Source organism: Dendrobates tinctorius, unplaced genomic scaffold (assembly GCF_039654945.1).
Source record: "Dendrobates tinctorius isolate UK_male_01 unplaced genomic scaffold, ASM3965494v1 ptg000120l, whole genome shotgun sequence".
Classification (NCBI taxonomy): Eukaryota; Metazoa; Chordata; class Amphibia; order Anura; family Dendrobatidae; genus Dendrobates; species Dendrobates tinctorius.
The window spans coordinates 16,688,087-16,700,071 of NW_027361788.1; the positions used below are offsets into that span (position 1 = coordinate 16,688,087).

At 44.2% G+C, this 11,985-nt stretch overlaps 1 protein-coding gene across 1 annotated transcript in view; it reads right to left on the bottom strand.

The window, feature by feature from the left end:
• The window catches only part of LOC141101615 (5'-nucleotidase domain-containing protein 2-like), a 34,856-nt gene extending 24,741 nt beyond the window's left edge, over window positions 1–10,115 (bottom strand). Inside the window, exons 1-5 of the mRNA XM_073590789.1 lie at window positions 9,771–10,115; window positions 4,831–5,015; window positions 2,779–2,853; window positions 598–653; window positions 239–332 (exon numbers count right to left, since the gene is read on the bottom strand). Coding sequence (XP_073446890.1) covers window positions 239–332; window positions 598–653; window positions 2,779–2,853; window positions 4,831–5,015; window positions 9,771–10,053 — 693 coding nt within the window. The 5' untranslated portion in view covers window positions 10,054–10,115. The remainder of the gene's footprint in view (window positions 1–238; window positions 333–597; window positions 654–2,778; window positions 2,854–4,830; window positions 5,016–9,770) is intronic.
• Window positions 10,116–11,985: the final 1,870 nt, after the last annotated feature.

Consider the following 11,985-nt stretch of genomic DNA (forward strand, 5'->3'; position numbering starts at 1 on the left):
CGCTCATCACTACTGCCGAGCACTGGACAGGTTGCCAAAAACAAAAAAGATTCACCAAAGCAAGAAGAAAATTAAACAAAAATGAATAAGAATTTGTTATCTACAAATGTAGTTTCCGTGCCCCACCTCCCTCCTCGCTGAAAAGATCAAATCCATCTGTAGCCAATCTGAACATATCAGTCTCAAAAAAAAAAACAAAAAAAAACAAACAAAAAAAAAAGCCATGATGGGTCCTTACCTTGCCGTAGAACCCGCTGACTTGGTGGAGTGGGATGTGGTGTGTTCCCTGGTACAGTTCAATCACCTCCTCATCAGGAACCGGCTTCAGGCCCCTAGTGAATGGGGAGGGGAGACAGAACAGATTAACGTCACAATATGAAGGGTAAGGTGAACACACCACACGAAGGGAAATTTAAAAAAAAAAAAAAAAAAAAAAAAAAAAAAAAAGAGCGGGCATCTGCATGATTAAAAATAAAATTCAACAGCTGTCAACCTATCCTGACGGCAACATGTCATGTGCGTTTGAGAACATTTACTCCGCATGAACAAACAGTCCAAAACTTAAGTCACATCACTGCAAGACCCATAGTAACTTACCTGTATACTGTGCCCAGCTCAATGTAGTGGTAGGCATCTATCTTCATCAGCAGCCCCTGCACCAAGACAGAAGGCAAACCATGATCCACCATGAGGCCAAGCTGAATTTCTATCAACAACACGACAGCTTTAATTTATGTAGCACATGCTCCTGATGCAGGCACCTAATGCAGCAGTCTGAGGGGTCTCCCCCAGCCACTGCATTTTGCCCCTGCCTCCCCCTGGTCTGTCAAGGTGACAGCCGGGGAGAAAAAAAAAAAAAAAAAAAAAAAAAAGTGCAATACCAGCTCCCAGTGGACGATTGAAGCTCTGACTGCCAGGTCAGGGTGACATCAAAAGCTTGATCAAATGATCTGATCATGCTGCTGACATCACTCACTGGCAAGCTGAAGACATTGAAGATTTGAGGATGCAAGTTTGCGGCGCAAGGAAGGGACCGACGACGACAACACACTGAGTGGATAGTGAGTGTGAACAGGGGACCCAGTATGGAGAGGAAGGGGTAGTGTGGAGGGCATATGTACCATAATGGTGTGTGCATTTTTCCACACAAAAACCACAGCTCTTGGCAGAAAACACATGTGCATTTTCGCCGCGGATTTGCCTGCAGATTTGTATGCGTTTTTGTAGGCCAAGTAAAGATGTGTGTATGCATGTATGTCCGGGATAGGCATCCACACCGTCGCAGCTACAGCCACAAAATGATGGGTATATGGGCATGGGACTATGAGATGAAGGATTTATGATGGGTATATGGGCACTTGACTATGGGATGGAGGATATGTATGATGGGTATATGGGCATGGGCCTATGGGATGGAGGATGTGTATGATGGGCATATGGGCATGGGACTATGGGATGGAGGATATGTATGACGGGTATATGGGCACGGGACTATGGGATGGAGGATATGCATGATGGGTATATGGGCACAGGACTATGGGATCGTGGATATGTGATGGGTATATGGACACTCGACTTTGGGATGGAGGATATGTATGATGGGTATATGGGCATGGGCCTATGGGATCGTGGATATATATGATGGGTATATGGGCACGGGAATATGGGATGGAGGATAATTATAATTTGCTATAACTAACCACAGTTAGTTACTATGCCCGGGCAGCGCCGGGCTCTTCAGCTAATTATATATATATATATATATATATATATATATATATATATATATATATATGTGTCATTTCTGGCCAACCTCCTCATTTACATTGGTCCAATCCACACAGAAGTATGGATAGACAGATCTATCTATAGATTTAGCCATAGATATATGGCCATATAAATTAAAAAAATGGCGTTGGCTTCCACGCAATTTTCTGCACCAGAGGGAGAGAGGCGATGGCCGGGGGCCCTTCCCAGGCTATGAATATCAGCCCGCAGCTGTCTGCATAGCCTTTACTGGCCAAAAAAAAAAAAAAAAAAAAAAAAAAAAAAAGGACATGGGGCCCCCTATGATAGTCATAGCCTAGGAAGGGGCCATGGATATTGCCCCCCCCCCCCCCCCCCCCGGCTACAAATACCAGCTCGTAGCTGCCCCAGAAATGGCACATCTATAAGAATCAGGAAGAACAGCTCGTTGACACATGAGTAAGTGTGTAAGTCACATGTGTAGACTGAATTCTTTCCCTGGGTTACAGAAAACCTATATACACCTCTGGTTTAAGCCAAGGATGTCCTCTGTGCAAGCCCAGCATGCACCGTCAAGCAGTTCAATGCACTTTCCCACCTACTTGGGTTCCATCAGTTTTGACTTGACCCCCCCCCCCCCCCCCATATTCATCCAACTCTAGCACCTGTAAAACCACAGCTGTCAATCAAGGAAGTGGAAGGAAGGAAGAGAGCATGTAAACAAATAGATGGAAAGTTGCACATCAAGCTCCTGGGTGGACCAGACAAGTTAAATTGAGCCAAAAAAAGAGAAAGAAAATAAAATAATGGAATCCAGGAGAAATCTATAGTGAACTATGGGACCAGTCTCCATTTGCATCAGTAACAGATCAGTTTTGGTCTTTCCTTTCATTGTCTTTTAGAATGGAAGTATGACCATCACCTTGGCAGGAGGTATAAACATTGCTCTTAGCCATTTCCCAAAATCCTGGAGATCCATTTATATTAATCTGATCCTACAAGTAAAGCTAATATGAAGCAGATGCAAATTACCTTATTCATGTCGTAGTGCAGCCCTCGGACGGCAAAGTTGGGCAGATATTCGTACTTCAAGATTCCCACTGGGTACTAGAAAGGAACGATACAAAGTCTGAATATTATACTGTTACATAAAGAAGGTTCTTTGTTGATCCTTTTAACAAAATCTCTTCTTGTAGAGCTTGGTCTATAAGGAAGTCCCAACCAGTGAGGTTTGCCACCGAAAAGTTTTGAGTAATCAATTTAAGTATTATACAATACAACGATACTCAAAAAAAGTTAGGGATATTTGGCTTTCAGGATGATGCTCGAATGCCCTCTAACCTTTTCAGATGAACTTAATGTGACCTTCTCTAAACTTCTGACTGACCGTGTCCAACTGTTCAAGGTTTCAGTTCTTTTCTCACAACTTGCTGTTCTCCAAAAGGGGCTTAATGGCAAATTTCACAACAGGTGTTTGATCCATAAAATTGGCCAATACATTTTGGGTTTCAAATTTGAATTGGTATTAAACAGTCCCCCTCATCACGCTGTCTACATTGCGACCCAGACGACACCCAACATTTGAAGAACAGGACCTCGCAATTGTGAGGATTCAAGCAGGACGTCCTCACACGGAAGTGGCCACTGAGCCTAAAGTCAGAGTCATCAGCAGGTTGCAGCAGAGATACAGAGACTGTAAGAGTCACAGAAAGGAAGAGAAGTTGTCGTCTTTTGGCCACATCCCACTGATGACTGCTTCATTGTGAACAATGCCCTCCGGAACCGGATGATGAGTGTCGTAGAACTCCAGGCACAGTCAGGAAGGTGAGAGGTATCCCAGTGTCACATCAGACCATTCAGACCAGCAAGGTCTGCGTGATAGACGCCCTGTAAGGTTACCTGACCACACCACAAGGCACAGGAGTTTGTCTTGCATGGGCCAGTGAGCTGTTCACTGATGAAAGTCGATTCATGCTGTCGAAATGATGTCCGCCAACCATGTTGGAGACGTCAAGGAGCACACTATGCAAGAGCCACTGTTGTCACCAGATGTGTCTTTGGTGGCGGTGATGGCATTACTGTGGGCAGGAGGATCTAGTCCATCCAGAACTGCCCTACACTTTGTGAAAGTCCCTACTACTGGATCATCATTAATCCAGTGATTGTGCCTTTGTATGAACAACACAGGCCTAATCTGACCTTCATGGTCGACAATGCTCCGGTTCATTGAGTGTGCATCATTAATGAACAGCTGCTGGAGACTCAGGTACCTCACATGGAGCGGCCTGAACTTTCTCCAGACCTGAATCCTATATAAAACCTCTGGGATCAGCTGAGTCGCTGTGTAGAAGCTCATAACTCTGTACCTCAGAAGCTCAATGACCTGAGGGCCACCTTTCAAGGAGAGTGGGACACCATGCCTTAGACAATAACTCCACTTGTGAACAGCAGGAGACATTGTTGTCAAACTTGTAGTTGATGCTCAAGCCCACAGGACAAGTTAGTGACACCTTGACATTTGTTGGGGGTATACCTACCACTGTTAGATTTTGTTTCAATAAATTGCTTGAGATGAAGAAATCCCCATTGCATTTTACTTAAATGCCCGACTGAAAACAAAAAAAAAGAAAAAAAAAAAAAAACACCCCACACACACCATTGTAGAGTGCACTATTTATGTTTTCCATAAGTTTTGCCAAATATCCCTGACTTTTTTGGAGTAGTGTATATTGGCAAGTTATAACTTAAGGTAGACTTAATCAACTATGGCAGAGGTCAGCAACTTGTTGCACTGCAGCTGTTCTGAAACTACAACTCTTAGCTAGGCATGCTGGGCTTTGCAGTTTTAAGACAGTGGAATGCCACATGTTGCTGTCCTTTAGATCACAAGGATCAGATCCCATAAATGTCTGGCAAGGGAACCACAATACATTATATAGCTTCTTCCCTGGAGAGAAGCATCACAGAGATGTCAAGCAGCTGTTCCAACCCCCATCATCCTCCGAGAAGATGCACTCAGGGTGATGGTCACTTGGAACTGAACCATTGTCCAAGCGTAAGCAGCCAGCCATGCTTCCCACATACCTTGTACTGCTCCACCAGGATGTCCCTGGCCGTGTTGAAGATCATGGAGTGCAGTGCATTAGAGTAAAGCGCCAATGTATAGTCATAGTCAAAGCCATAGATCTCTATGTCTCCAAGACACACTTCATTGTTAGCGTAGATGGTGGATGAATTCAGGAGGTTACACACTCCGGGAGGTAGGAGGTCTACAGACAAAAAGACCACACAAATATATATATATATATAAAAAAACCAAAACACCACTTGTGATGGATGGATTTTTATTACCGCAAGTTTTTTTGGAATTGTTACAATTTTTACTATCCCCCTCCATTTACCCAATTTAATGTTGCAAAGAGCAGTGTATGGACTGCTACTCAGAGCAAAGTATAAAGTCTATCTCCTGGAAAAACAGGATTTACAAAATCACAGTTCTTTGGGGTTTCCCTAGGGAAATAAAAAAAAAAAAAAAATCCACAGGGCAAAAGTTCTAACTACAGGAATTTCCTTTGAACTACGCCTTACACCCTACTCCAGTCTGTTCGCCTGTCAAAACAAAAGTTGCAATGGGCCACAAATACAAAATCAGGCTAGCAAGGACCAGATGGTACACTATAAACACATTTAAATCCATTACGCTCATAAAAGAAAAAAGTTTGTAAATAATCATGAGCATCGGGTCGTAAGAGTGCAACAAAAAACAGCCATCATATACACACCCGAAGTCAGCCATCTCTTATTGGTAGAAAGCCCATTGACTGACCTCAACGATGGAAGAAACATGAACCAGATGGGACAGAATAATCTTAGTATTCCATTAGGTCTCTGCTAAGATATTGCAACATTAATAGGGTATGTGCACACATTTTTGCAGTAATTTTTCTGCATTTTTGGTGCATAAGCTAAGCGTTTTACAGTAGCAGCATAATAAGGAGACTTCTGAAATCCATGCACACCGCTTTTCCCTCCTGCATTTTTTGCTAAGACGCAGCATATCACTTTCAGTCCTATTTGCAGTGCTTTTCACCCATTTAAATGAATATGAGAACTGCAAAAAAATTATATATATATATCTCTCATTATACACTGTCACCACTCGTTTTTGGGTAAATAAATAAAACATAGGAACATTTCTTTACAGTTGATACAAATGTAGCTGTACTTGTTATATGACTTCGGGGATGTGTAACATGATCAGTCCTGATAAATGCCCTCTAATAAGTCGAATGCCACAAGAAGGTTTTACTAGTTTAAAAAAGAAAAAAAAAAAAGTTGTAGAAGTTATGCATAAGGCATAAAATAAGGGAACGCAACAATATCAGTAAGTGCTGACATTGCATACTTTCACAATGTACACAGCTGTCAGACATCCCCCACCCTCTCAGCAATGGACATTTCAGCAATTTTGACAGCTTTCCATAGATAATAACCAAGCAGAGGACAGGAATGGCAACTGGCAGCAGAATGCTACAGATCGCCCTGCGTCATTGCCATCTACAGGGACTGCCACATCATCAGTTCAAGACTGCTGAAATCTGATGAGAAAGGATCATTTATACCCCAAAAAGTCAGCACCTTCCCTTTAGAATGCAAGTTCTTAAAGGTTGGAGTTCACAGCTACTTGTTACTGTGAAGATGTCCGTGGATACATTTATTTGTATTAGATGACGCTATTTAACAAATAGACAAGCTCTAACTACACAACATAAAACTGCAATAAGAAACAGGGTTTCTCAGCGTGGATTATAGAGCGTGACATCCACAATGATCCTAATGATAAACGCAGCAGATTTTACCTTTTACCAAACACATCAAAACCATCAATATCCCAGACATGAAAAAGTGAGAACATAACAGTTGGCATTTATCACAGCAGTCGTGACTTAGCAATATTCCCTTTAAGCGATTGTCTATTCATTACAACTCCTGTCTACATGCCCTCCAATGAGGTTGGCCAGATTTAGAAAATATGGCAGCTTCTTTACAGAAACAGTGCCACACTTTCTCATGGTTGTGCCTGGTATTGCATCTCAGCTGCAATACAGTGAATAGCAATGAGTTGTAAGATCAGACAGAACTGTTTTTGCTTTTTTGGGGCGGCCTTGTTTTTATAATCTCGGGCAACTAATTTAAAGAGGTCACCAGGTAAAGAAAGGCAGACAGTTTTTGGGGTGCAACATGTCGTAAAGCGAGTAGTCACATCTGTAGCACTAAAGTCCTCTTTTGTAACAATGTATCACTCCGTAATACCAGTTTGATTGTGCCGTACAGATTATAGGCGTCTATAAAGCCATAATTAAGGTAATAGTCAGGACAGCCAGGAGTGCAAGTAGAGGTGCGCAGAATGACTCAGCCACAGACTCTTCTCTGGATCTCAATACGAAGTGGCCCTCCTGGTACGTGCTGCCAGCAACGTATCCGGAGCATCCCCTGCCACAACATGTCTATACAATAGGATTAGGTGATCGCACTAGGGCATTCATTACTGGCATGGAAATAAAAGCATGATGTCAAGGAGCTTTGTTAACTGAATACCATGCTATCAATCAAAATGCACTGGAAGGGGGAGAGAATAATAATAATAATAATAATAATAATAATAATAATAAATGTTGCTCCAGTCTGCCGCGTAAAGCTTCTACGCGATCAAAGTTTTCAGATGGGTTTCCAAAATGCTAAGCTAGTTTCAGCCAGGACAGTGACGATAATATCAGATTATTTTTCTGCAGTGAGGTCAATTGTTTTTTTTCCCTATGCAAAAAAAAAAAAACAAAAACAAAAACAAAAAAAAAACAAAACACCCAACACAAACAATTGGAGTAATCCGCTACCCTCTCTTACTACTTAAAAATACTACTATTCTTAAAGTTCTCGCTCTTCACAAAGACAGATTGATGACTACTAGGCTTGGCAATACAGCATCCTCAAGGGACTACTTTATAGAAAAAAAACTGCACATGGAGATAAGGTAGAAGCAGCATCATATGTAGTAACAATCACTGCAAAGTGTAAAGACGATCAGATCCACTGTGCAACAACGGACCATGGCAGCAAAACATTCCCACTCAAACCACATCACAATACAGAGAAGCTGGGACAAAGGCTTCAGACACAAAGACAGTCCGGATACCGATCAGCCTGAAGCGCGGACTGGCTGCGGCACACTACAACACATTATTGGGGCGAGGAATGGGAAGATCACTGTGAAAGACAAGGACATGTTTCCTTTAGACGTTTAAAACTGTCAGAAAGTGTCCAACATGAAGTGCAATCCATCATCTTCATTACAGCGAGTGTCAGACAGCGACTATGGGGTCACTTATAGATTATTTCCTAAGAACCTTATAGAGGGATACTCTGCCACGCAGTGCTGGGAACCAGCAAACATCACTGGAGGGCCACCCCGTGCACAGTCTATGGACTTCATCACAGGTCACCAATGCAAGCAGCTGATAGACACATTCCCAGCAGCAGCGCTGGCTTGGCCACTTTCCAAAGAAAACCATAAAGTCAAATCTTTCAAAAAAAAAAAAAAAAAAACCAACAACCTGGTGTGCACACAACTATAGAAGTGATGAGCGTCAGGATGCGAGCTATGGGACCGGCTCAGTATGATCGTTATACCCAGGATTGATTATACGCATGCGTATGGCCAGCATTAGGGGGGACCATAGATAACAAGGGATGCCCAGATGGAGCCATGGTCTATATAGGTCTGACCACTAGTAAATAAGTCTTCTAGAGCATAAGCTGAAAGGTTGTCAAAACTTAGGCAGGCCTAATCACAAGATGAGCTCAGCCTGCATCCTCCTTCCTCTGATCTCATTCAAGTCTACTACAGCTTTGGCTACACTGCGACTGTAGCGTTATTGACCGATTTCAAATAAGTAGCAGCTGCAGCCCACCCAAAAGAATCCAACTAAACGTTAAAATATGATCTAAAGCACCGCCCCCGAGGATCCTGTGAGCCACATCTCCTCGGTAAGACCATAAAAACAACAGAACCACATGGAGGATTGCAAAATAAAAAGCAGAATACTCGAGAGCAGCGGGAATACAGTAGGGGCAAACACACCCATCTGGTGACAGGTCCCCTAAGGCCGTGTACATAGGCATTGTAAGTTATGTCTCATTTATCCGCATGGTCTCTGGAGGTGTCCGCACCAAAGTTACACATGAGGATATGCATGTCCACTGATCTCCCTCTTAATGCATTTTAGTACAAAAGGAAAAAAAAAAAAATCTGGTATGAATGCTGCTATTCCCCCCCCCCCCCCAACAATTTTTCCCTGTTCCCAGCGATGGTCTCATCTCTGCAAATACAGCTAGTCTTGTTAGGCAAGAAGGTGTGGTTCCAAATAAGCCAATAGGAGGGGAGTTTGCAGCCAAACCCAGTTGGCCAAGAACTAAATGACATACAGTTTAGAGAGTCATAACTCATGAACGGAGAGGCGCCGGATTCAGGAGAAGAGAAACACTACACTGAGGGGGGAGGGGATAGAATAGATGAATATACACACAGCAAGTGACAGGTCCATTTTTTTTCCTTATAAAAGGTGACCTCTACAGACGTAACAAGTAGGGACGGTGCAAAATCTTTCCCAATAGGTTAGAAAGGCAGAATATTCTCCATGCATGGTGGTCTCAGCACAAGACCCTCTAATGTTAGCTCACAGCACAATGCAGAGTCAGGGGAGATTTTTATATTCGCACTGAAGTCTATGGAAATTCCTCTAATAATCCCCTAGAGCAGCTGATAGCCCCCAGGGGTCTGCCAGGTCCTGTCTGCACAGGTGGAGCTCCCCTTTAATGGAGGGTAACCCACAAAACAAGTCAGTGCAGGTGCTCTGCAGATACGAGGCCATGGGGAACAACAACTCCCAGCATGGCCTGAGCAGGCAGCAGAGGACAGTACCTGCACCCCATGCAATGCTGCCTATAGAAGTGACTGCAGCGTGTACCTTGCACCAGTTTCTTCATCTCCCCGTACCGGGACCACAAGAAGCTTTTGCTGTCGATCTGGGGGGCGATGGATGAGGAGAACCGGCGGCCAAGTGTGGGAGCATTGGGAGGGGGGAGATGAGGCTGAGCCGGGGAAGGAGATCCCGAGGATGAGTTTGTCTGGGCGGGGGAGACGGCGGAGGCTGCAGCAGGACCGGAGGCGCCATCCGTGCTTGTGCTGTATGCAGCCGATGCCGACCTCCAGGAGGAGCCGCGCAGCAGCCGGTACATCACAGCCGCCATCTCCGAGCCGGTCCGGACACTCTGACAAACGTTTACACCGAACGCCACAACAAGCTAGAGGCCACGCCTCACCGCCTCTTCTATTGGCTTAGAGTTAACAGTCGGGGGCGGAGTCTCAGGTATAGTCCAATAGAAAAATGAAATCTTTTGGGATGGGCGTGGTTTAGTGCGTTTTGTTGTTTTGGGCTGGGAGTCACGCCCCATAGACTGGCTACGTGTGGCTGGCTGCTGCTCGCAAATGTACAAGGCAGTGCGTCCCCCCTAAATTCAGCCTGAAATACAGCGACCCGCGCATACAACACTGCAGGGAATGTGGGCGCTTCCATTTATGGGGGAGAACGTCATTTTGTTTATGTTACTGCATTTGTACCCGTATTTTGAGGAACATATGGAAACTTTGAGATGTTGGCAATCCTTGAAATTGGATGATATCTATATGTATTTATATATATAATCGTCTTATCATGTCTGTCTGTAACCGAAATCCCGCGTCGCTGATGGTCACGACCAATCAGCAACCGGCGCAGTCCGGCGCAGCGCTTAATCTGTAAAAAATAGAATTACAATTAGAAAAAGGTTATTCTCACCTTCCGACAGCGTGCGATCTCCACTCCACGCTCCCGGCATCGCAGTCCCAGTAATGCTTTGCGCGAAGGGCCGGAGATGAGAGCGCGACGTCATCAGCGGTGTTTCGCCCAAAGCATTACTGGGACTGCGATGCTGGGAGCGCGGAGTGGAGATCGGAGGCCGTCAGAAGGTGAGAATATAACTATTTTTTATTTTAACAGAGACCATGCATACCAGGAAAGGGGGGGTGAGGGCAGGGCCGGACTGGGACTAAAATTCAGCCCTGGCATTTGAAGTTACACAGGCCCACTAGTCACATGGTGACTATATAATATGTTTGTACACTCGTAGGTTACAAGAAGTGAGAGGATATTAACACAACTATATAACATATAGTCACAGCTGTGCCCAGTATTTCAGCTCAGTCCTATTTATTGCTTTTAGGTACAGTACTCCTCCCAAAGCTCTGTCCCCTTTTGTACGCACGGTGACAGAATTCCTGGCAGAACTGCTATCCATTGGGCAACCAGACCCCCTGGTCATAGCTGCCCCTATCATACCTCCCAATTTTTGAGGAAGGGTAAGAGGGACAAAGACTGCAGCGCGCCGCTGCAAATTTTAGGCCACGCCCGGCCACACCCATTCCACAACTAGTCACACCCATGTCCATGCCTAATCGCACCCATTTAGCACTGCTGATCACACTGACTTGTACTGTGGGCACAGTGGCTGGCATTATGGGCACACTGACTGGCACTAAGGAAGAGGGAAAACAGAGAGAGAGAAAAAAAAGAGAAAGAAAGAAAGAGGGGAGAAAAGAAAGAAAGAACAGAGAGAGACAGTGAAAGAACAGAGAGAGAAAGAAAGAGGGGAAAGAAAGAACAGAGAGAGACAGAAAGAATAGAGAGAGAAAGAAAGAGGGGAAAGAAAGAACAGAGAGAGACAGAGAAAGAAGAGAGAGAAAGAAGTAAAGAAAAGAAAGAAAGAACAGAAAGAAAAGAAAGAAAGAGAGGAAAGAAAAAGAAAGAAAGAGGGGAAAGAAAGAACAGAGAGAGAGAGAAAGAAAAAAGAAAGATTAGAGAGAGAAAGAAAGAAAATGAGGGAAAGACAGAACAGAGAATGAGAAAGAACAGAGAAAGAAAGAAAAAGAGAGAAAGAAATAAAGAAAGATTCTATAAAGATACTATAGCAGCCCGGCTCCCATTGTAGTGCCCACCTGAGCCTCCCGATGCAGGACATATCATGATCCGCTCACATGGCCGGCATCCCCGATTCCAAGGCGATCCTGCTGTCTGCGCTGTCGGAGGAGGACACGGTGATGGATCTGAAGCATTCCTGGTTCTGTTACAATCTCCTCAAGAAATT